Source organism: Petaurus breviceps, unplaced genomic scaffold (genome assembly GCF_028583685.1).
Source record: "Petaurus breviceps papuanus isolate PSGF00001 unplaced genomic scaffold, PetGlider_PUasm1.0 90842, whole genome shotgun sequence".
In the NCBI taxonomy this organism is placed as follows: Eukaryota; Metazoa; Chordata; class Mammalia; order Diprotodontia; family Petauridae; genus Petaurus; species Petaurus breviceps.
The window spans coordinates 12,418,652-12,442,973 of record NW_027187358.1 but is presented as its reverse complement, the minus strand read 5'-3'; the positions used below and the strand labels follow the sequence as shown (position 1 = coordinate 12,442,973).

Below are 24,322 nucleotides of genomic sequence, written 5' to 3'. Positions count from 1 at the left end.
CTAAACAGTGATGTTCTTTAGCACTGGGCTCCGGGTTAGAGAAGGGTGGTTTCACTGGTCAACAGGATCCCAGAATTAAGCCAAAGAAGGGGCATAATCCAGAAGACTGCAAGTTGACTCTGGGGTAACCCCCAAATTGAGAGTCCTGGTCTGGCCTCCTAGTAAGAAAAAGGGAATATCCTGAGTGGAACTGAGTTTTGAAAGAAGGTCAAGGATATGGCCATGGTGCTAGCAGAAGTGGAAATGAGGGACTTCTGCCTGATGTGGAGGAGCAAAGCACCTGTTCTTTAGACTCCACTATGAAAATGTGGAGTCATTCAGACTATGACTCTGGTATGAAAATGGTATTACATATATATAGCAGCTCCAAGGAGCTCTCCAAGAGAGCCTAAGCCTTTGGAAAAGCTTTGGGTAATTGAAAAGAAGGTTCACTGGAATGCTGGTATGTTACCTGTCTTGAATACCTAAATTCAATTTCTTATTCTGAGAATACAAAACATAGCATGGCACTAAACATGAAAGACTTCAGAACTTTGTGGGGAAGTAGGCCTCAGAAGAGGAAGAGCAAAATTCTGTTGATTGTTTATGGGTTCCTTTTGTTTACAGCATTGTGGGTGGGGTGAAATAAAAAGGTGCACTTAAAAATGTATTTGTTACTTTGAATGCCTATATGGAACATAGGGGACAGACTTACACATGAACTAGATTGTGAGACTATCCAGAGCAGACACTGGGTAGGGGCATTACAGATGAAAGAAAGAATCAAATTTTGGGGTGCCCTCTAAGATTAAATATGTTCTGCATAAACCCAGAGCCAGGAGGCCCTAGGTCATGGTTAAACTGATCTTTAACCAATTAATCCACTATCATAAGCACTTAACATGTGTAAGAATCTTGCTCAGCAAAAAGCTTTCTCTGCCCTCAAAGAACTTACTTAATGAGAAAGACAAAATGTAAATAAATACGTACCTTCAAGCTATACGCTAAGAAGGTGGAAAGTAGCCTTAAAGGATTATTACTAGAAGCTAAGGGAACCAAGAAATTACTCCTGCAGAAAGTAGTGTTTGAGCTGATTCTTAAGAACAAGATGAAGAAATGTGGGTTGCTTAATATTCTATAAATGGTATTTAGAATTTTTCAGTGTTCTAATCCAAAGAGTAGTTATTGAAAGGTTCCATGTCAACTTGGGAAAAGGTCTCTAGTAGAGCTCCCCAGGTACTTGTGCTTGACTTTATACCATTATCATTTTCATCAGTGACTCAGATTAAGGTATAGGAGTCATGCTTGTCAGATTTGCAGATGACACAAAACTAATTCTTTGGAGGATACTAAGAATTCAAAAAGGTCTTGGCAGAGTAGAACCTCAGGTCAAATGCAATAAGATGAAATTTTATAGAGATTAATGTCAAATCTTGCACTTGGGTTCGAAAAAAGTCAATTTCACAAATACAAAATTAGAGGATGAAGGTCATTGGCTAGACATCAATTCCTCTGAAAAGGATCTTGGGACTTTAGCAGATTAAAGCTTAATATGGGTTAGAAGTGATGTCATGGGCAAAAAAAGCTAAGGCAATTTTATGCAGCATTAACAGAATCATATAACTATCTAAGAGATTAATCACAATGTAAAATAGCACAAACCCAAGCATAGATCCCTGATGCACTGCACTGTAAACCTCCTTTGATATTGACATTAAAACATTTGGGTCTGGCCATGATGGTAATTCCAAATCCATCTTATATTTTTATCTATTGTACTTTTATCAACTACTTTGCTAAAATCTTGGTAAACATCTGCAGAATTCCTCTAATCTACCAATTAAGTAACATAATCAACAGTCAATGAAGAAAAAAAAAACTATTTCAAAACACCAAGCACAGAATGGCAAGGGAGGGGAGCATACTCACATCAATGAAATCATAGCCAGATCTATATATAAGCATTCCTATACTTATATACTTAAGGACTACATGACCCAGGATACATAGTACAAATGAACTAAGGCAAAAATCTCTGCATTGGACTGAGAGACCCACTATGGTATAATGTCCAAAGTATTGGGTCAGGAATTGAGAATTCTGTGGTTCTTATTTACTAGATCCATAACCTTGGGCTTAAGATCTCTGAATCTCACTTTCTGCATCTATAAAATGGGGATGCCTATCCTGATTACCATTGTCATGAGAATCCTATTATTTGAAAACTATAACATGTCAAAGAAATAGAAGACACCGTCATTTCCTCTCTCCTCAGGTTTCTCATAACAAGGTACCTGACTCTCCTTTGCCCCTAACATATGCTTTCTTGTATGGTGTAGTATACTGTGCCTCGCACAGACATCGGTATTTCATAAAACATACTAAAACACCTCTTCAGTTCCTAAGCCTCCAAGACTGCCTCTTTTTCCCAGCCGTCTAGGATTTCCAGAGGTTGTGGATCCCTCCACTCACAAACCTGCAAAGAAATCCTTTTCTCTGAGAAAAAGAAGAGGAAGGGAAGAGCAGTTATATTCAAGATAAATGAGAGTGAATCTTTTAGTCACTGGGAGATCTTGCCCCCGTTCAAGGTCCCAGGTGCATTTTTAAAGTGCTTTCAAATTCATGGCCGTCTTCAATCTTCACAAGAATCCTCTGGGTTGGAGGGTGTTACTATCCCTCTTCCATAGATAAGAAAACTGAGGTTGAGAGAAGGGTAGTGGAACTTTGTGCTATTTCTCAAGACCACAAAACTAGCCAATGTCAAGGCAGGAACAGGAAAAGAGGACTCCAGACTCCGTCCAGTTCTCTTCCCATGACCCTGGGCTGCTTCCCATAACTGGGACCCTTGTGGACTTCCCAGGAACCTGCTCCAAGGAGAGGTGGAGCGAAGTGGGGCGGGGCTGAGAGGGATGAAGCTGGGACTTCGAGCAAGGTCCCAGTCCAAGGCAGAAACTGGTGATTCCTCCGATTGAATAGCGGAGGGAGGCCCGACTGAAAACAGAAACACCCGGACAAGAGAAGCCAGGAGCACAGGAGGCAAGAGAAGTCGCCTCCCCTCCCGAACCCAGGAAAGGAGTGGAGGAGGGTCCCAGACTGGAGGCGCTGTTCACGCAGCTCAGACCATGGGTGTAAGGCTCTGAGCCCGACAATGGGGCGACCACTGAGCGTGGCAGGGTTGCCAGGGCTGCTACCGGTGCTGCTGTTACTGCTGCTGTGGCCTCTGCCTACGAGAACGCGCTGTCCCGACTTTTGCAGCTGCAGCTCCGACGGCGCCCTGCGCTGCCCCTACGCGAGCCCTGGCTTCACCAGGCTGTGAGTAACGTCAGCGGGCAGCCCTAGGGAGGGGAGGGAAAGGAAAGGGGGAGAGGGGAGATGAAGACCTGCCTCACGGTGGAAGCTGCAAGCACTGCCTCGGTCCTCCTGTCCCTGTCAGCTTTCCAGAAGTAAAGAACGCGCTCAGAGGACCTGGCTCTGCCACTTGCTCCCTGGGTGACTCTGGGCAAGACACTCACTTAGCCTCTTTGGGCCTCAGTTTCCTCCTGTGTAAAATGAGAACTGGATTAAAACTAGATGACTTAGCCTAATCCCTGATTTACTCTGTACCACAACTTTCTCGTCTTTGGGGGACACCAAGCCCAATGGTAGGTCCCTTCCCAATCTAAGTGATGTGAAACCCTCCCAATTCATCCCACCCCCTTTGCTTGCTCAGCCTCTATTTCACAATCTCCTCCAACTTTGTGTGCCAGGATATCAGTTAGTGGGGGTGGGGAGGGTTGTAAGCACCAACTGTGCTGCACAGAACACCAGGTTCAAAACTTTCTCCTAGTAACTAGGTCTAACTAGGACCTAGATGAAAAGGAAACATGGGAAGGGTTGAGGAATAGATAGATTGGAGAGAATATTATTGATTGAAATAATGGAGAAGACTGGCCACATTTACCATCCACTTTCTCCAAAACCAGATGTTGGTATAATCTATTTGTCCTCAACTCCCTCCTACTTCAATTCAAGCTCACCTTGATACACCCTTTCCCTGTGGGGCCTCTTTCCTCAATGTCTTTGTGATTTCTTTTCCACTCCCTATTCAAGTCTACTCTGAAAATTATTTTTATAGTATTCATTCACCCTTTTAGAATGAATTTAAGTCATTAGAAAGTAACTTTTCCCAGAGATATTTTATAGCTTAGTCTACCAAGGGTAGGGAACCTATGGCCTCAAGGCCACGTGTGGCCCTCTGGGTACTCAAGTGTGGCCTTCTGACTGAATCCAAACTTTCCAGAACAAACCCCCTTAATAAAAGGACTGCTTCGGTAAAACTTGAACTCAGTCAAAAGGCCTCACTCAAGGACCTAGAAGGCCACATGTGGCCTCAAGGCTGCAGGTTCCCCACCTCTGGAAATTATCAGCACAGAGAGAAAGACTTTGTCCCTATTGAGGGAATTTGGGGCATATGTGTAGAGGTATTTTAGAGGAGTGGAGGCACAACTGTATTAAATGCAACACTATATCTCTGCTCCATTCCCTTCCCCAAAAAAGCGGGGGAAAGGTGTGTGTTTAAAGTTTAATTTTTAAATAAATTTCATCCTCCTCAGATAGAGTAAGGCAGAAATACAATACCCAGTGAATGCCCTTTGGAAGACCTCCTCTTATCTCTTCCAGTTCATATATCATAGAATCTAAAGCTTGAAAGGCCCTTAGAAGTTACCTTGGTCAAGACAAACCTGAGAAAAGAAATGCTGCCTTCAATATAGCTAATAAATGGTCATCCACCTTTGCTTAAAGAACCCACCCCCTCCAGAGGCAGCCCACCAGACTCTGAGTTAACTCTAATTGTCTCCAAGACTTCCCCCCCCCCCCCCCCCAGTCTTAAGCCTTTATCTGCCTGTTTGCAATTTTCAACCTTAGCAAATAATTGTGCCCTCTAGGGCCAAATAGAACAAGTCTGATCCTTTTTCCAGGTGACAACCCTTCAGATCTTTGAAGACTGCTAACATTTCTTCCCCCTAAGACTTCTCCAGGCTAAATATCTCTTGTTCTTTCAACTGATTCTCATATGGCATTAACTCAAGGTCCTTCAGCCTCCTATTTTTGCCCACTCTGGACAATTTCCCACTTATCAATCAATCTGATTGATACAAGCATTTATAAAGTGACTACTGTGTGTGTAGCAGGAACTGTGTTAGGAACTGACAATATAAAGACAAAAAATAAAGTGAGTCACTAACCTAGAGGAATTTACAATCAATGGGGGGGGGGGGGAGGAGAGAGAGACAGAGAGAGAGAGAGAGAGAGAGACAGATACAGACAGAGAGAGAGAGAGAGAGACAGATACAGACAGAGACAGAGAGAGAATACCCATGTATATAGGGATAGTGCCTAGACCTCTGATTTCATCAGTATAGGAAACTCCTGAACAGAAAAAAACTTCCTTGACCAGTGGACTTTCTCTGATGGGTTGTCTTACAAAACATTGCCTAGACCACTAAGAAGTTAAATGACTTGCCCAGGGTGACATAGCCACTCTGTGTTAGAGGTGAGACTTGGAACAAGGTCCTAATGACTGTCAGACCAGTTTTCTACCCACTCTACTACATTGACATTTATACGAATATAAATGTATTCAAGGTAATTGATGGGGAACAGAGGGTGGCAAGGAAGTATTTCATGTAGAAGGTGGCATTTGAGCTGAGTTTTGTCAATTTCCTTTGAAATCCTGCTTACTAACTACAGGAGGGAGCAGCTCCCTCAAATCCTTTAAATCTCCTTTTTCCACACCTGTATAATGAAGCTAACACTTGGTCTTTTGTGAATAAAGCCCTTTATAAATTTTTAAATGATATAGGTATAGATACCTAAGATAAATCTATCAATATAGATAGGCTTCTATATCAATTGACTGATTTATCTACAGGAAGGTTTCATCTGTATGGGAATTGGAAAGGCTCAGAGATACCACTGGGGAAGCTAAATCCAGTGGGCATCAGAAGCAGGAGTGTCCCATTCTAGGCAGGGATGAAAGGCCACACAAAGTCTGCAGAAGATGTGGGTGGAGGTGGGGGGTAGAGAGAAACCAGCCGGCCTTTTCTCTTTTTGACCTGTGCCTGGCTTTGCCCTTGCAAAGGATTCATGGAGGGTGATTGTTCCCATTCAAATTGTCCATCCTCTGTTCCATCCCACTCCCTCCATACTCCCAGGAGGTCATTCTTTCTCATTCTGTTACCAGTTCAGGAGTTCTGCTTTTTAATATCCTGTGGACTGAATTTTCTCTGTGACATCACTGGGACGGCTGAATTTCTCACAGTGACAAGTACTGCAAAGTCTACCACATGAATATATGAACCACTTTTATTGTTATTCAAGTTCACAAAACAAGCACTACACCCCAGGTCTCCTGATTCCCAAACCAGGCATCTTTGCATTATACCCATTACATTATTTGGGTTGAATAATTATTGGCTGAAGGATATTGGAAGAGAGGGGGAAGTTCTCTTAGAAGGTATATGTGGTAGACAAAATATAGTCAATATCTCAATAAATTTAAGTGTCTTAATTACTTCAGGCCTTAGTAGAATCAAAGGGCCCCAAAAGTTAACAACGGGGTGCTAAAAATGTATTCATATCAGAATTGCCCATAATCACTGAGATAAGCTTACTGCTTACCACATGGTAAAATACCACAAAATATTTTAAATGGTAGCTTTCAAGTCTTTGCTTCCCTTTTCATATTTTATTTAAGTTCTAGGTATTTGAAATACAAAAATAGAGTTTAGAGATTCCTCCAGTGCGATACCAAAAAATGGCTTCCTACATTCTAGTTCATTTTAATTAGGGGGAACAGGTTAACTTGTAGCTCATAAGAGGCTTGATTTTAATTTTTTCCTTCTTTTCTCATTAGTTCCAGGCAACTAGAGGGAAAGAAAAAACTCTCACCTTGCCCATAGTTATATAAAGATCTTTGTCTCTATGACAACAGAAAGGTTGATCTACTTGATATGGAAACAGCTTCTAAAATCTGTTAGTAGGAAAATGCTAATAATAATTATGGCACTTTATTCTCTGCATGTTGTGCCTATTGAAAGATTAAACTCTTGACTTTATTGGAAGACAATATGGTGAATTTTTACATGGGTAAAAGGTTCCCTGTATGCACTGCTCCATTGTAATGGAATGATGTCAGCCTCCTGATACCGTTACTGAATTCTTTTCTCTTCTTTTACCTTCAATTCATTTCATTAACTGAGCACCTTCTCTGTACCTAGTCCTGTGTTGGGCACTATGGATAAAACCAAACGGAGCTTATTTTTAGATGTTATGAATAAAAGGAAACTTACATTTTAGTTTGGGAGATTCATGAAGCAATTAAAGAACAGTTACATAGAATATGTGGGGTATTAAGCCAGTCTGAGTCAGGAAGACCTTGCTGCCGTTTGGGCCTCTGATACACACACACACACACACACACACACACACACACACACACACACATATTGCCTGTGTGACTTTGAGTAAATCACTTAAACTTCAGGGTCCCCAAGAGACTTGTTAGGATTATAAATTGCACAACAGTTGCTAATCTAGTAGCTAGTTGGCACAGAACACTGGGCTTGGAGTCAGGAAGTTCTGAGTTCAAATTCAGCCTGAGACACTTGGTACCTGTGTGACCTTGGGCTACCCACGTGACCTCTGTTTAGTTTAGTTTCCTCAACTATAAAATAGGGATAATAATAGCTCCTACCTGCCAGAGCTGTTGTGAGGATCCAATGAGATATTTGTGAAGCTCTTAGAACAGTGGCAAGCATGCAGTAGGTGCTAGCTATTGCTTTTCATCTGAATCAGCGGAGGGAGCATCCTCTCCAGGATTCTCCCGCACCAATGAAAGTGCAAGTGTGGACAAAAAAATAAAATGGTACAGAATGAAGGTGGATGGTGCTAACTCTAAGTAACAAATGGATTTGGAAAAAGGAAAGGTCAGCTTAGGCTGCAGAGATAGGGAAGCTGTGTTCTCGAGGCCATGTGTGGGGCCTTCTAGGTCCTCAGGTGTGGCCTTTTGACTGAGTCCCAGTTTTTATTAAGGGAATTTGTTCTGTGAAGTTTGGATTTCATCAGAGGGTGACCCTTGAGGACCTAGAGGGCCACATGTGGCCTCAAGGCTGCATGTTCCTTACTCCTGGAGGAGAATCAGGGAAGGCTTCAGAGCAGGAAGTTTACCTGAAAAGATGGGCAGGTTCCTAATAGGCTGAGAGGATGGAAGGGCATTTCAAAAGGTGCAACAGCAGGAGTTGAGGAGGTGGGAATAAGAATGTTACGTTCAGACAGACCATCACTGCATATACATAGTAGGTGCTCAGTATTTGTTGGGAGGAAAGAGGGAGAAAGGAGGCAAGTAGATTATTTATAGGTTATTCTAGCCCCTAAAAGTTATTCCTGAAAGCTCATGATCAAAAAGCCTTAAGTATTTAACCAGAGGAGAATGCCATAGCTATAGTCTCTACCTAACAGAGGTTTTTGATAAAAGACAAAACACAGGTACCAGAGAACTGCAGGAAGAGGGTGGCATGTTACATAGAAAAGCCCAGATCCCCCCCAAAAAAAACACCCTAGCAAAGCTCTAGAAGTGGGTAGCTAAGTGGGGCAGTGGATAGACTACCAGATCTGGAGTCAGGAAGGCTCATCTTCCTGACTTCAAATCTGACCTTAGATACTTACTAGCTTCGTGACCCTGAGCAAGTCACTTAATCCTATTTGCCTCAGTTTCCTCATCTGTAAAATGAACTGGAGAAGGGAATGGCAAAGCACTCTGGTGTCTCTGCCAAGAAAACCTGAAATGGGGTAACATCGGACACGACTAAACAACAGAGCTCTAGAAATGCACCAAAAGAAACAATGATAAGGAAAACCAAAGAGAAATAGCTAAAAGTTTCTCCAGCCAATGAATCCATCAGTGAGTATTTACTAAGTGCCTAGGATGTCCCAGGATACCTGGGTTCAAGTCCTGCATCTAGTCCAGGGCATATTAGCTGTGCGACCATGGACAAGTCACATTAATTCTCAGGTCCGCCAGGTAACTTCCTAAGAAGATAAGGGGAAAATGATGTCTGTGTCTATGAAATAAGTTTCTGTGCTAGGAGTTCACACACACAGATATAAACACAGGATGAATAAATATTAACATGTAATATGCCCTCCTCTTTATCCCCCACATTACATCAATCCTATTCAGTCTCTTGAATTTATCCCCTCCTTTCAACCCACAATGTCACCACTCTAGTCTAGGACCTCAATATATTTAGCATATCACAAAAACGTGCTACCTAACCACTCTTCCTCCTTTCTGTGTCTTACTCCTCTAATCAGATCCTATTTTCTACTGCCATATTAATCTTTCCATAATACAGTTGTGATCATTTTATCCCCTTGATCAAAAACTTTCGATGGCTCCCCATTACCTTCTGGATAAAGTCCAAACTCCTTAATTTGGCATTCAAAGCTCTCAAACGTTTGCAACAATCAATTTTCCCACCTATCTCTCACCAATCTGCTTGACATTTCTTAGTTACATACACTCCAGGCAAACTGGCAATGGGGCTATCTAACTAAGGGTCTTGGAGTAAGGAAGAAAGGAGTATGAAAGAAACCGAAGTGTGTTAATTTTTGTCTATGACAAAATCTTTACCTGGATCCTCCACTTGAACCAGGCAAGCCCAGAATTTTGGAGAAAAGCAAATCCAAGAAAATCAAAACACAGGAGGTGAAACTGTGCACACAAATAGTTAGACCCCTTTGTGAGACTTCTCAGGGGCCTATTTCACAAGGCACTTGATATCCTTTACAGGGAGAAAAAGCACAGAGTGGGACTGAATCCAATAAGATAAAACTTAGTAGAGATAAGTAAAGTCTCACACAGGTTCAAAAACAACTTCACAAGCACAAGATGGAGGAAGAATGGCAAGAAAACTTGTTGTGAAACAGATCAGAAGGTTGTAGTGGCTCACAAGCTGAATAAAAGAGTCACAGCACCATTGGTAAATTTAGACTGCATTAGGAAAAGCATGAGAAAAACCATAGCAGGTGGCTAGAAAGCTAGGCTGGGAGGCAGGAAGTCCTAGGTTAAGGCCTTCCTCTACTACCTTTGTGGCCATAGGGCATCTCACTTTATCTTAGTGGCCCTGACTATTCCAACATTCCATGTTACAGAAGAGTTCCCATCTACGGAGGATAAGGGCTCTCTGTAATGGTGAAAAGAGTTTCTACAGTGAGATTTCATTCCCCATGTGAATGAAATCACAGATCCAGATGAATAAAATCACCCATTCCTCTTCCTGTCCCACTGCTCCAAAGCCCCCCAGTCCCCCCAAAAAAGAAAATGAGGAGTAGTGCCCTGATGAAGAGATAAAATAAATATGCTGCATGTGCTCTGCTCTGATCAGACCAACATGTGAGGTGTTATGTTCAGTGAGGGTCACACCACATTTTTGGAAGGACAGGGATTAAACTAACATCCAAAGCAAGAGAACAAGGGTAATAAGATCATGGTCTCTACTGGTCCCAGAGGCAGACCAAGAGCAAGAAGCAGTCATTATAAAAAGACAGGCTTAAGATTTAATGGAAGGAAGGGGGGGAAAAAGCACTTCTTAAAAATTACAGTTGTCCAAAAGGGGCCTGCCTCAGGAGGTAGTAGAAACCCTTCCCTGAATCTTACACACACACACACACACACACACATGATGCTCTAGAAGGGGTGTCCAAGTATAGGCTATACTTAATGGGCTCTTCTTTCTCTAAGATTCTGAGACTCTATACTGTGGCCCAGTAACAGGACACTTTAAAGCCCCAGGCAGGCTCCCTAAAAATCTCACAGAAAATGCAATAACCATAAAACTGCACAATTGCTTTTCAGCTTTAGACATTTTGTCAACCCAGAGGGATGGCAGTAATTCTGTTTAAAGGAGTCAGAAGACCAAGGTTGTAGGGCCACCTCTGATCCTTTTGTGGTTGTGTGACCTTGAAGCAAGTTACTAAATCATTCCAGGCCTCAGATCCCCATGTGAAGTGAGGCTTCATCTGTAAAATAAGGAAGTTGGATTATATAGCAACTCTAAGGTCCTTCTTGGATCTAACATTCTAATAATCCTTTGGCCACTATTTTCTTTCCTGATTATTTTTCCTGAATCCTAAACAGAAAAGTCAGAGATGTTGTTTTAAGTCCCTGTTCCTACCCCTGCTTTATCTCTTTAGACTCCATCTCTTCCTTGAAAAGAGACAAATGGTAACCTTCAAAAAAATCTAATCTACCAGTGTAACCACACAAGGATTTTTGTTCAGTTATGTTGCACACATATCTAAAAATTAGGATTTCTTCCACAAAGAACCAACAACAAACCAGCACAGCCACCTTGACAGCTGTGGACTGGTTGACTTTTAGACCTGTAATGGGGCATAGTGTTATTGTTTTGAGTGGGCCTTGGCCATCCATGACTCATATTTAACAAAGACTTTTAAAATAATGACTGACATTTTTATAGCAGTTAAAGATTTACCAAGTCCTTTTCTCACAACAGGCCTGTGAGTTGGGTGCAGCTGTTATTATGTACATTCAACAGAGAAGAAAACAGTTTCATTGACTTGCCCATCACAGAGCCAGCATCACCCAGGTCTCTTGACCCCACATCCAGTTATGCCATGCTGCCTCTCAAAGTAATTTGTGCCAAGAACCATCTGAATGGGACAAATAATAATATTAACTGTTGACAATTGTATGGTACTAAGGGTTTACAAAATGCTTCATATATTAAATGCTACAGGTATTCAGAGAAAAGAGAGGTTCTCAGCTGGATAGGAGCAAAAGAACTGGGCTTTCAAGAATGAAGTCACAAAGTGACATCTTGGATAGTGCACAATTATCTGTTAAGACTAGTGTTAGTCTTGGTCCCGAAAACTGGTTTTCCAGGACTATAAGGTCCCTGAGAGTGAGGACCATAACTTATTCTTCTTTATAGTTTCAGCACTGCCCATCTCACTTTCTTGCACACTATAGGTCCTATAGGGGTGGGAAACCTGTGGCCTTGAGGCCCCATGTGGCCTTCTAGGTCTTTGGGTGCAACCTTTTGACTGAGGCCAAGTTTTACATAAATAAATAAAGAATAAAATCCTTTTATTAAGGGGATTTGTTCAAAGGGTCACACTTTGGGACCTAGAGGGCCACATGTGGCCTCAAAGCCACAAGTTTCCCACCCCTGATAGGAGCTCAGCAAATATTTCTGGATGAATTAAAATATAAAATAAAAATAGAATGACACTCCCTGAAAATTCAGAAGCAGACCAGCGTCTGACCCCATTATCCAATTTTCTTCACCAGCCAGTGATATATCAGATAACATTGACCCAGAAAACAGAGAGAAATTCTGCTAACGATTCAATAAAAAACGGTAATCATCTTCAGGTACCGTATTGCATGATGGTAATTTTTCTCCAAATTCATCTTCAAACTCATTAATAACTTGTGATGCACTGAGTTGGAGCTAACTTTCACAAAATACAACTCTCCAAAAGTTATAAGTGTCTGGAAACAGGCTTGTAATGAAAGAGCATCCTGAAGCGTATCTGCAGTGTCACTGACATGACAACATAATGATATTCTCTGCTCCTGAAAAATACTTTTGAGAAATCATTACAGTTGATGCAGATGTTCCCCAGGGAGAATTCAACATATAGTTCTATTTACCAGAGTTATTCTTGTCATGTCATATTATTGCTGGAAGAACTCTGGTTTGCAGGAGAGAAGGGTTGGAATGGTTGTTTTGTTTCTTTAAAAATTAGACTTTAAATGGCTCTTTTTTAATGTGCTTGGATGTATTTACCATTTTTCTCTCAGGCTTTTTTTTTAATTTAGATGTTGCATAAATGACTTGGAAAAGCTATTATGCAAGGGATCTTGATAGAATGTCTTTGTTCACATTACTTTGAGGGAATTATCTATACTTTCTTAGGTACTCTAGAAAGACTGTCATGGTTGACAGTCAACCCAGTCAACCAAATACAAAAGCCAATGAAAGGGTTCTGATTGGCTCAGTTCTTTTTAAACAGGGAGCTTAACATGAGCCCCTGCTACCTGATTGGCTCCCCAGAGGTGAATCATGTGTGATTAGCCCTGTTTTACAGTTGAGGAAACTGGACCTCAGAGAGGTTCAGTGAGTTGATCAAGGTTACAGAGGCAGAGCTAAGACTCAAACCACTGTTCTTTCCCACTGCACCAAGGTGACTTCCCATCTACTTTCAGAAAAGAATAAAGGTAGAAAGTTTTCTTTTCTTGACTTTCTTTTTCTTCCAGTTTCTCAGGGATTCGTGAGAAATTGTTACTTAGCTACCCAGGAAAGGCTCAGGAAGGAAGAGGAGAAAGAAGGTCTTCTTCCAAATCCTGACAGCTTTACTAATGACTAAGAGTATGTGCCTGTCACTGAGAATAGAGTTAATGGTTAATTATATGGCCACAACAGCTGTTAGTAGTTCTGTGCCTTATGTATGGAAGCAGGGAACATGCCCAGTGGGGAAATCCATCCCCAAGCAATGGGGTTTGTACTCCAGAAGTAACCCTGCTAAGGTTGCCCTTTCTTGGTGGAGGGCAAGGAAGCAGGGAGGAAGTCTATGGATATAGGTAGGCCGGACAGCCTCAGGAAAAGCTGCCACATCTCTAATTCAGTTCACTACAATTCAACAAGTCTTCATTTGAGTACTGTCTCTATGTGCCAGTCCCACTGACTGGATGCTGAAGGAAGGTGCAAAAGAATTAGGCATTAATACAATTCTATTTAATGAGCATTTATTAAGCACCTACTATGTACTAAGAACTGTGTTAAGTGCTAAAGATAGTCCCTGCCCTCAAAGAAATAATATTCTATTGATAGGAAACATGATGTACTCACATAAAAAATACAAATTATATACAAAGTAATCTCCTAGAGGCAGGGTATGGATTTAATAAGAAGGGAAGGTGTTGTTGTTTTTTTAATATAGTTTTCTGAAAATCTAGGAATACCAATCCCAACTCACACACTGATGTGGCATGTCACTGAGCATGGCTGTGTCACCTTCAAGGTTCTAAGGGAACCCCCTGAGAGAATGGCAGTGTCTCTTCTCTGATGCCATTGGCTCGAGCCCCCATTCCAAGGTATTCTTGTCAATGTTAAATGCAAGTGATTAGTACTCCAATTTCATTTTAACTAACTTCAAATATCTTTTACAAAGGGATATTCACTGCAAATATATAGCAAGAACAGAAATCTCCTCTCAACTCTTTGGGGCACATTCACCCTTATTTCACCTCCATCAGTGGGTATAATGGGTTCAAACTCAAAGTGGTTGCTATCTGACATTAGCCCCACCAGTTCACTTCTAAATGTACATGGTCAATGGATGAATCTGTTTGAGCTTCCTTCAATCTATGCTAGACTGATCAAGTCATTCAGGACATTTTTCCTCATTGTCTAGCCACAAAATTAACTAGCCACAAAATCTGGCATAGACTCTGGCTCCCAGACCTCTGATGGCCCACTGTTCTGATCTCTGAAAACTCTCTAGATAATAACCATCTCCAATACTCTTTTCATCTGAAATCAGGAAAGAACAAATACAAGAGGCAAACAACAGAGGCCCAAATACGGGTCATATGTTGACCTTCAGAGTACCAAAAGCCTCTCCTAATTTAGAGGTGTTTCTCTCTGTCTCTCATTCTCTTTCTCTCTCTCTCCCACCTCTGTCTCTGTCTCTCTTTCTCTCTATCTGACTCTGTCTCTCTGCCTCTCTCTCTCTCTGTCTCTGTCTCTCTCTGCTTCTGTCTCTATGTCTCTGTCTCTTTCTCTGTCTCTCTCTGTGTCTCTGTCTGTCTGTCTGTCTGTCTGTCTGTCTGTCTGTCTGTCTGTCTCTCTCTCTCTCTCTCTCTCTCTCTCTCATATCTAGTTAGTGCCTTTGCAATGCATCCCAGTTCAGGCTCAGCAAGAAAGAATGATTTAAGGGTTGGAAAGAATAAGATGCCAATATCAGAAGAAAGGGTCTGCTATGGAGGGATAGAAGGAAACACAGTTGTCATCAGAGAAAGGAGCTTCGGTGTAAGCAGCCCATAACTCAGAATCACAGGGATTTTGAATTGGGTCATAGGGCAGTAGAAGGGCATGCCCTTCACTGTGGCAAAGGTAATGTTGATTAGAGTATCATTTCCTGAGAAAGGGGTGTAAAAAGCAGGGAGTTGGCTAGGAGGCAGCCAGGTGGCACAGTAGATAGAGCACTAGACTCAAGTCAAGGGGATCTGAGTTCAAATTTTGCATCAGACATTTACTGGCTATGTGACCCTGGTCAAGTTATTTAACCTCTGTCTGCCTCAGTTGCCTTATCTGTAAAATGGGGATAATATTAACTCCTATTTCCCAGAGTTATGAAGATAAAACAAGATGATATTTGTAAAGCTTTTGCAAATCCTAAAGTGTTATATAAATTATCATTTCCAATATTATAATTTATTAATTATCAATCAACCAATAGTTGCTGAGTGCATACAACAGGTAACATAGTGCTGTGGTGGGGGAAAAAACACATCATTGTATGTGCTTAACAAATGCTTGTTGATTAATTGATTGATTGATCCATGCCTTATGAATTTTACAATTTCGTTAGGGAGATGCAATATAAATATGTGAAATGTTACATAATTACACAAGTGATAAATAACAGGTCAATACAGAAATGGAAGAAATGTCCCCAGACAGTACATGATTAAGCACCCAATGAATATACTTTAAGAATGAATTTATTGACATCCAATTCCCTAACTTATTGTTATAACTTTCCACTCTCAATATTTATGAAATTCTACAAGATTTGCAAAGTACTTTCCCTCACAATAACGTACAAAGTACATGGGACATATCTTATTGCCCTCATTTCACAGACAAAGAAACAAGCTCAGAAAGGTTTAGGTAACTTGGCTAAAATTAAAGCCAAGGGCTCTGGCACAGAGAATAAGTCAAGACCATGGACATTTATAATGTTAAATGTTAAGAGAAGAGATCATTATGGGGCCCAGTAAGGTCCTTGGAGGGGGAGTACAAGCTGAGTCTTGAAAAATAAAACACAATCTCCATGCTCTAGAATTATATAGCACTTGTGGAGGGTCAAGATGGACACACGTGAAACAACTGGAAAATGACCCATGACAACATGCAATAGGCTGATGACTTAGATGGTCCAGACAGATTCAGTCTTGATGAAGTCATGATGACCCTCTGTGGTCATCACATGCTCTCTTAGATTTTCACTAACCCTCTCACACTTTTACCAGGAATTTAAATTAAGCAAAGAGCCTAGAGTTTGCAGACTCTGTTCTTTTCCCATTAGTCCTACTCACGTCATCAACAAGTTTCTATTAGGCACTCACTATGTGCTAGGCATGATGCCAACAGTTAGGGCTACAAAAAAAATGCAAGAAGTCTCCTTGCTTCCAAGAGTTCAAAATTAAATAGAGGAGACAACAGGCAAACAACTCTGTACATAATCGATATATACAGGAAACATTGGAGGTCACTTCAATGGAAGCAATGGCTTGATGGGGACCAGGAAAGACCTCTTGAAGAATGTGGATTTTGAACTGAACCATGAAAGAAGTCAGGGGACCTAGGAGGCAGAAATGAGGAGGGAGAGCAGGCCTCTCCCTGGTCTGGGACACAGCCAATGAAAAGCTTGCAGAAAACAGTGGGGAGTCAGGAGATGAAGTGTTGTATTCAAGAAACAGCAAATTTTTTCATCTTGGGGTGTAGTGCCCGGAGATTTTAACTTTCCAACAGAAGTTAAGTTCTCTCTTACACTCTTACTATGTTGGGTCTCGCCTCTATTAGCCATTTTTTTCTGTCCTCGCCAGTGCAAAAAGAATATATTGTTGGCAGGGGAAAAAATCCAGAATCAGAATGAGAGCTGAGCTGTTCAGGTTTCTCATGATCAAAAGTAATAGCTGTCCCATTAACCCTGAATAAAAATCAGTCTTATTGGCATTTTGTTTCTCTTCTTTTCTCTAATATGGAAAAAAAAATCTTTTTGTGTTGTACTTAGCATTCTTTCCCAGCTTCAGTTCATTCTGAGCTTAAGTGATCCTGACACTATTCTTAGAGGACCATGTGACTGTTATGTATTCTTCCCATACCCTGCTTTTCAATATACCTTCCACATGTCTTTAAAATCTAAATTTCCTATGCATATACATCAGGTTCTCTAAACAATCCTCTTTTTTCTGTTCATTGGAATTGTTTTTCTGTATCTTTGAGATCTTATTCTGTTAAAGTTATTTTTAACATTCTTCTTTAAAAATTTTAGTTGCAAACTCTGTCATGCTCTCCTACCCCTCCCCTACCCATTGAGAAGGCAAGCATATTGCATATAATAATAATTATACATGTGAAGTCATGCAAAACATATTTCCATATTAGTGATTTCAAAAAATAAAAATAAAAAGCAAGAAACATTAAGTTTTTTAAGTACATTTCCATCTGTGCCCAGAGTTCATTAGATATGGAGATAAACAGCATTTTTCATCATGGGTCCTTTGGAATTGATTTAGATCATTGTTTTGTTCAGAGTAGCTAAGTCTTGTATAATTGCTCATCATTACAACATTGCTATTGTCATGTACCCTGGTCTCCAGTTCTGCTCACTTCACTTTGGATCACTTCATATAAATCTTCCCAGGTTTTTCTGAAATCATTCTGCTTATCATTTCTTACAGCACAATAGTATCCCATCACAATCATATGTCACAACTTATCTAGCCATTCCCCAATTGATGGATATCCCCTCAATTTCCATTTCTTTACCATCACAAAAAGACCTTCTATAAATATTTTTGTACATGTAAGTCCTTTTTCCTTTTTTTTTTTTTTTGCGTCTTTGGGATACAGATCTAGTAGTTGTACTGCTGGACTGGTATGTACAGTTTTATAGCCCTTTGGGCGTAGTTCCAAATTGCTCTCCAGAATGGTTGGATCAGTTCACAACTCCACAAACAGTGTATTAGTGTACCTATTTTAACACATCCCCTCCAGAATTTGTCATTTTTTTCTTTTCTGTCACGTTAGCCAATCTATTAGGTATGACGTGATACCTCAGAATTGTTTTAATTTACATTTTTCTAATCAATACTGATTTGATTTTGAGCATTTTTTCATCTGACTATTGACAACTTCAATTTTTTCTTTTTGAAAGCTACCTGTTCATATCATTTTACCATTTATCAAATGAAGAATTTCTCTTATTTTTATAAATTTGACTCAGTTCCCTTTGGGGATCTTATTCTTAAGAGTTTACCTTTCTTTCTAAACTGACGTCCCCTTGGGGAGGCTAGGTAACACAGTGAATAGAGCACCGGCCCAGGAGTCAGGAGAACCTGAGTTCAAATCTAGACTCAGACACTTAATACTTACTAGCCATATGACCTTGGACAAGTCACTTAACCCTTGCCTTCCCCCCTCCCAAAAGAAAAAAAAAACACAAACAATAAACTGACATCCCCCGTAGAATTTTATGCCTTTGGAATTCTACCCATCCTTGCTCTAAAACTTTTGAAATTCATTCTCCCTACAGTCTCCAGTGCAGATCAGATCAAGCCTGTATTTCTTCTCAATCACAAATTCTAAAATAGAGTGGCTATTTCTGCCCAAGGTTCTCACCATTTCTGAAAAAGATAGGAAGACTTGTATGAACTGATACAGAATGAAGTGAACAGAACCAAGAGAAATATTTATACAATAACAAAAATACTACAAACACACACACACACACACACACACACACACACAACTTTGAAAGACTTAAGAACTCAGATCAAGGCAATGACCGACCATGATTCCAGAGGATCAATGATAAAGCAGATTACCCATCTTCTAAGAGGGGGAGATGATAGATTTAAGGTGCAGAATGAGAAATACTTTTTGGACATGGGCAATGTGAAAATTAGTTTTCTTGACAATGCATATTTGTTATGAAGATTTGGTTTTCTTTTTTTTCCGGAGTAGGGGTATGTGGGAAGGGAACAAAATAGATTTTTGTTCATTGAAAAAATTAAATTAAATTTTTAAAAGGAGGAAAAGTAAAATTAAAGACTTGAAACTTCGATTCCTCCTTTTGGTGAAGAAGTTGCAAATAGTATTCCCTCTCATTGATTCTTTTGCTTCTCAAAGAAAGAAATTATCATTAAGGAAAATCAGAAAATTAACTTCTCTGCTTTGGGCAAAGAGGGTGGTAACAAATTTGTTCAAGTTACTGAAGTCCCTCATCATCCTGTTCTCCTATGTCTCTGAAGCAAGCCTGTGCTCTGTTTTTCAACCTACTAAATTGTTCCTTCTTTCTGTCCCGGTAGGTAGTACATAATATATACTCTTATGACATCACTTTTCTTTCTGCCTTCACTGTATTTTACCCAAATGCTCTATTCTATGCTTCCCACTCAGCTTCCTAGATTTCCTTATATGAGTATAGTTTCTTAAGATACGATACTTCCCCCTCTGATCTTCTTTGCCCCTTTACCTGTCCTGGTTTTTTGCACAAATTATTACCTCGAGTCTTTATTTCTTCTCAACATCTTAATGGTTCTGATGAGGCCAAATTTGCCTCTTACATTAGTAGCTATAGTTCATATTCCTTATTCCCCATCTGTTATGTATTTGCTTATCAGGGAAGCTATGTGGGGCAGTAGGTAAAGGGTTATATTTACAATCAGGAAGACCTGTGTGACCCCAGCCAGGTCACTTAACCTCTATATGCCTCAGTTTCTGCATATGTAAAATGGAGATAACAATAGCACCCACCTTCCCAGGGCTGTTGTGAAGATCAAAGGAGATAATATGTATACAGTACTTTGAAAAGGTGGATTTCTATTTGATCCTGTAAGTTGGGAATAACTGACACCTAGGCCAACTGACACCTAGGTAGCTTGGTGGTACAGCAGAGAGAGCGTTAGGCTTGGAGTGAGGAAGACCTGATTTCAAATCTGGCCTCAGATACGTACTAGCTGTGTGACCCTGGGCAAGTCATGTAACCCTGTTTGCCTCAGTTTCCTCATCTGTAAAATGAGCTGGAGAAGGAAATGAAAAATAACTCCAATACCTTTGCCAAGAAAACCCCAAATAGGGTCATGAAGAGTTGGACGTGACTGAACAACAAGGCAAACTATAGCCTAAGAGACAAATCTGACCCGCTGCCTGTTTTTTGTATAGTCCGTGAGCTAAGAATTATTTTTACATTATTAAAATAAAATTGTATTTTACCTATACTTACAGTATCGGTTGTAGGGAACCACTAGCATTCATTGAGTGGGAGGGTGGCTTGATCAGACCTGTACTTTGAGAAACTTATTCTGGCTGCTGTGTGGAGGGTAGATCTCAGTGGGAGAAAGATTTGAGGCAAGGCAATAAATTAAGAGGCTACTGTGATTGTCCAGGTGATGAGAACCTGAGCTAGAGTGTTGCCTCTGTGAGTGGAGAGATGTTGTGAGGGTAGAAATGACAGTGTTTGACAGCAGATTGGATAAATGAGAAGTATATGAGTGAAGAGGTGAAGATGACAGAGATAAGCCTAGGTGATTGGGAGGAAGATGGTGCAGTAACAGAGAAATCTGGAAGAGGGCAAGGGAGAGCATGAACTTTATTTTCAACTTGATAACAACACCTTCTAACAACTTCTAACACCTGATAATATCACCAAGTGAGAGAATACAGAGAGAAGAAAGAAGAAGGTCTAGCATAGAGTTCTGAACCCAAAGTTAATGGGGAAGGGGGTAATATGGATTTAGATCCAGACTGAGGAAAAAGTGGTCTGGCAGGTGAGAAGAGAACCAAGAAGGAGCAGTACAAGAAAACACCAAACAGAAGGAGTTTCTGGAAGAAAATTATTGGTAGTGTCAAATGCTGCAGAGAGGTGAAGAATGATGAAGCCTTAGGAAAGACCACTAGATCGGGCAATTAAGAGATCATTGGTAACTCTGGAGAGAACAGTTTCAAATACTCCAAGGATCAAAATTTTAATATTATTTTTGCCAATTCCTTTGAATTAAAACCTCCATCTGAAAGCTTTCATAGGCAGTTTTTTGAAGTTCTTCCTGAGAAGGGGGAAGAGATACTCTCTAAGAGGGGTTACCCACCTTGCTTGATCTCCAAGGAAAAAGGATAAGAACCTATAGATGTTGTTATCGGGTGAAAGTTATAGGAGGAAGAAGAAAAAGAACAACAACAAGACGAACAAGGAGGAGGAGGAGGAGAAGAAGAAGGAGGGGGAGGAGGAAGAGGAGAAGAAGAAGGAAGAGGAGGAGGAGGAAAAGGAGGATGAGGAAGAGGAGGAGGAGGAAGAGGAGGGGAAGAAGAAGAAGGAGGAGGAAAAGGAGGATGAGGAAGAGGAGAAGGAGGAAGAGGAGGGGAAGAAGAAGAAGGAGGAGGAGGAGGAAGAGGAGGAAAAGGAGAAGAAGAAGAGAGGAGGAGGAGAAATAAGTAGTGTCAGTTGTTGACTCAGTACTGAAGCAGCTATTGATCACTTAGACATCAATAGTAAAGAGGTCTGCCTTTTTCCCTAAGGCAGGGATTCTTAACATTTTGGGGTGTTTCATGGACCCCTTTGTCAATCTGGTAAAGCTTATGTGCTCCTCAGAGTAATGTTCTTATTTTTTTGTTTTTTGTTTTTTTCCAGGGTTTTTTTTGTTTGTTTGTTTGTTTCTGCTTTTTGGAGGGCAATTGGGGCTAAGTGACTTGCCCAAGGTCACACGCTAGTTTTTGTGTTAAGTGTCTGAGGCCGGATTTGAACTTGGGTCCTCCTGACTCCAGTACTTTAAACAACTTCAGGAATGGCTAGAGGCCTGTGGATCTCAGAGTGAGAGTCTCTGCCCTAAAATATGTATTTAGGACAAACATAGTTTCTCCCAAAACTTGTCAAACTTAACAACTACTACTCAATTCTGGTGACTAACTTGGGTACAAATGATAGTGCCAGAAGGTAACTATTGCTCAGGGATCTGAGGATTATGAAGTCTTGGGCAAGAAACTGAAGTCCAGAGAGGCCCAAGTGTTAATTTTCACCACTGTTGCTGAGGAAAGGAAAGGACTTCAGGAAAGAAAAACAGATTTGGGAATTAAACAGGTGGTTGGGAAGTTCACAGGCTCACAGAATCACAGAGATGATAGAGACCACAGAGATCTTTTAGTTCAAATCCTTAGTTTTACAGAAGATAAAATTGAGGCCTTGAGAGATCAAGTGACTTATCTAAAGTCATCCATTAATAAGTGACAGCACTGGAATTTGAACTCATGTCCTCTGACTCTAAATGAATATGGTAATTGAGATCTTAACTCTGATATCTGAAATAGCATTCAAAAAATAGGAATGATAGGCCCTTAGACAAGGATTGAGTTGGCCCAATAATAACTGATAAAAATTTACTTACCTAGAGTCATACAAATATCAAGAACACTTTAAAGTGAAAAAGAAGGGGTTGGTAAATGAAAGTTGTTCACATATATCCACCAAGAGAGATACTATGGGAAGTAATAACTACATTGTAGGAAAAAGAATTGTAAAAAGTTATAACAAAGCCTGAGATGGGAATCGGCAACAAAACTCATGACCTCATATAGATATCTATTTACCTATTCATAAATAATAATACATAGCAATTTTGTCATTCAATCATTTCAGTCATGTCTTATTCTTCATGACCCTACTGGGGATTTTCTTGGCAGATACTAGAGTGGTTTACCATTTCCTTCTCTAGTTCATTTTACAGATGAGGAAAGTGAGAACAGGGCTAAGTGACTTGTCCAGGGTCACACAGCTAGTAAGTATCTGAGGCCAAATTTGAATTCAGGTCTTCCTGACTCCAGACCCAGTGCTCTATCCACTGCACCATCTATCTGCCTAGGTATCAGTTTGCATAACTTAAAAGATCAAATATAAATTCATCTGTTTTTCAATTAAAATTCTTCATAATCAGGTCCTTTCCCATATTTTTACATATTACTCCCCTCCATACAATCTACCCAAACTGACCTACTTGGTAATTATCTTAGCCAGTGTTCCATCCTCTGTCTCCAGACCTTTACCCTGTATGTCCTCCATGCTTGGAACACTCTGCATTCTCACCTTTACCTCTCAGAATCCCCAGCTTCCTTCAAGATTCAGCTCAAACACCATCTTTGACAGAAGGTCTTTCCTGGTCCCTACAGCAAGTTAGAGGCTTCTCATCTCAGGTTACCTTTTGCTTGGCCTACACATATCTTGTACATAACTAACAAATGTTCCCTTTTTCCCCCATCAGATCATCGGCTTGAGAACTGGCACTTTCGTTGTTTGCTTTTTCTCTGTATCCTTGGTGCTTAGTACAATGTCTGGTACATAGTGAATGCTTAATAAATACTGACTAATTGATTAGCTCTAATGCCTCAACTCCTCTACTACAGGTTGCTAAAGGCCGGCAAATGAAGACATTTACCTTGATAGCAGTTGGCATCTGCTTAATGGGTCTCATCTATTTGAGAGCATGGAGTGGGAAGTCATTTTCTGGCTAAGTTCTGAGATATGAGCAGTTTTGAAAAAAGAGCACAGAAATTCTTGAGTAGTGTTAAATATAGAACAAGGTCTTATACAATAAACATGAACATCTTATTCTTGTGAATTAAAATAAGGGAAGATTTCCTCCCTGCCATATCACCATGTTCATTAAACAAGAATGCTTTGCACATACCTGATTCCTTCTCCGTTTCTTCTGTTTTTTCTCATTTTAGGAGTACTTTTTAAAATTCAGGGTTTGTAACTATAGCAATAAACTAATTGACTGTGAAAGATGGATGAATCTTTTTAGCTTCCCTAAATCAATAATATAGATGGCTTTTTAAAACAATTACAGTATGGTGAATAAAAATACTTCACTGCCACTGTGTGTTGGAGATCTTACATGTGGGGAGGGGGTGAGTGAACACTTGCTGAGATTTCTTCAAGGAGTGTCTTGCTTAGGCTCAGGTCATACTGGATGGATTCTGAGTTCCCATCCACACTGAGGCTTGGTGATTGTCTACTTCTGGAATAGAATCCAATACCACAACTGGAGCTTAGAAGGTTGCAGTTGGGATTTAACCATCTCTCTCTGCCACTAACAATGATTTTGTAACTGCCAAATCCAATAGCCTTTTCTTACTGCCTCATCCTTCTTGGCTTCCCTGCAGTATCTGATACTGTTGACTGCCTCATCCTCCTGGACCCTCTGTCCTGTCTGGGTTTTCATGACACTGCTCTCTCTCTCTGTCTCTCTCTCTCTCTCTCTCTCTCTCTCTCT

General features: G+C 40.5%; 1 protein-coding gene and 1 long non-coding RNA gene across 2 annotated transcripts in view; one reads left to right on the top strand and one right to left on the bottom strand.

Moving 5' to 3' along the window:
- Positions 1–24,322, bottom strand: part of LOC138148933 (uncharacterized) — a 119,879-nt gene that overhangs the window by 47,186 nt on the left and 48,371 nt on the right. The gene's annotated exons all lie outside the window — the stretch shown is intronic.
- LHCGR (luteinizing hormone/choriogonadotropin receptor) overlaps positions 2,923–24,322 on the top strand; it is an 89,074-nt gene continuing 67,674 nt past the window's right edge. Inside the window, exon 1 of the mRNA XM_069071795.1 lies at positions 2,923–3,291. Coding sequence (XP_068927896.1) covers positions 3,128–3,291 — 164 coding nt within the window. The 5' untranslated portion in view covers positions 2,923–3,127. The remainder of the gene's footprint in view (positions 3,292–24,322) is intronic.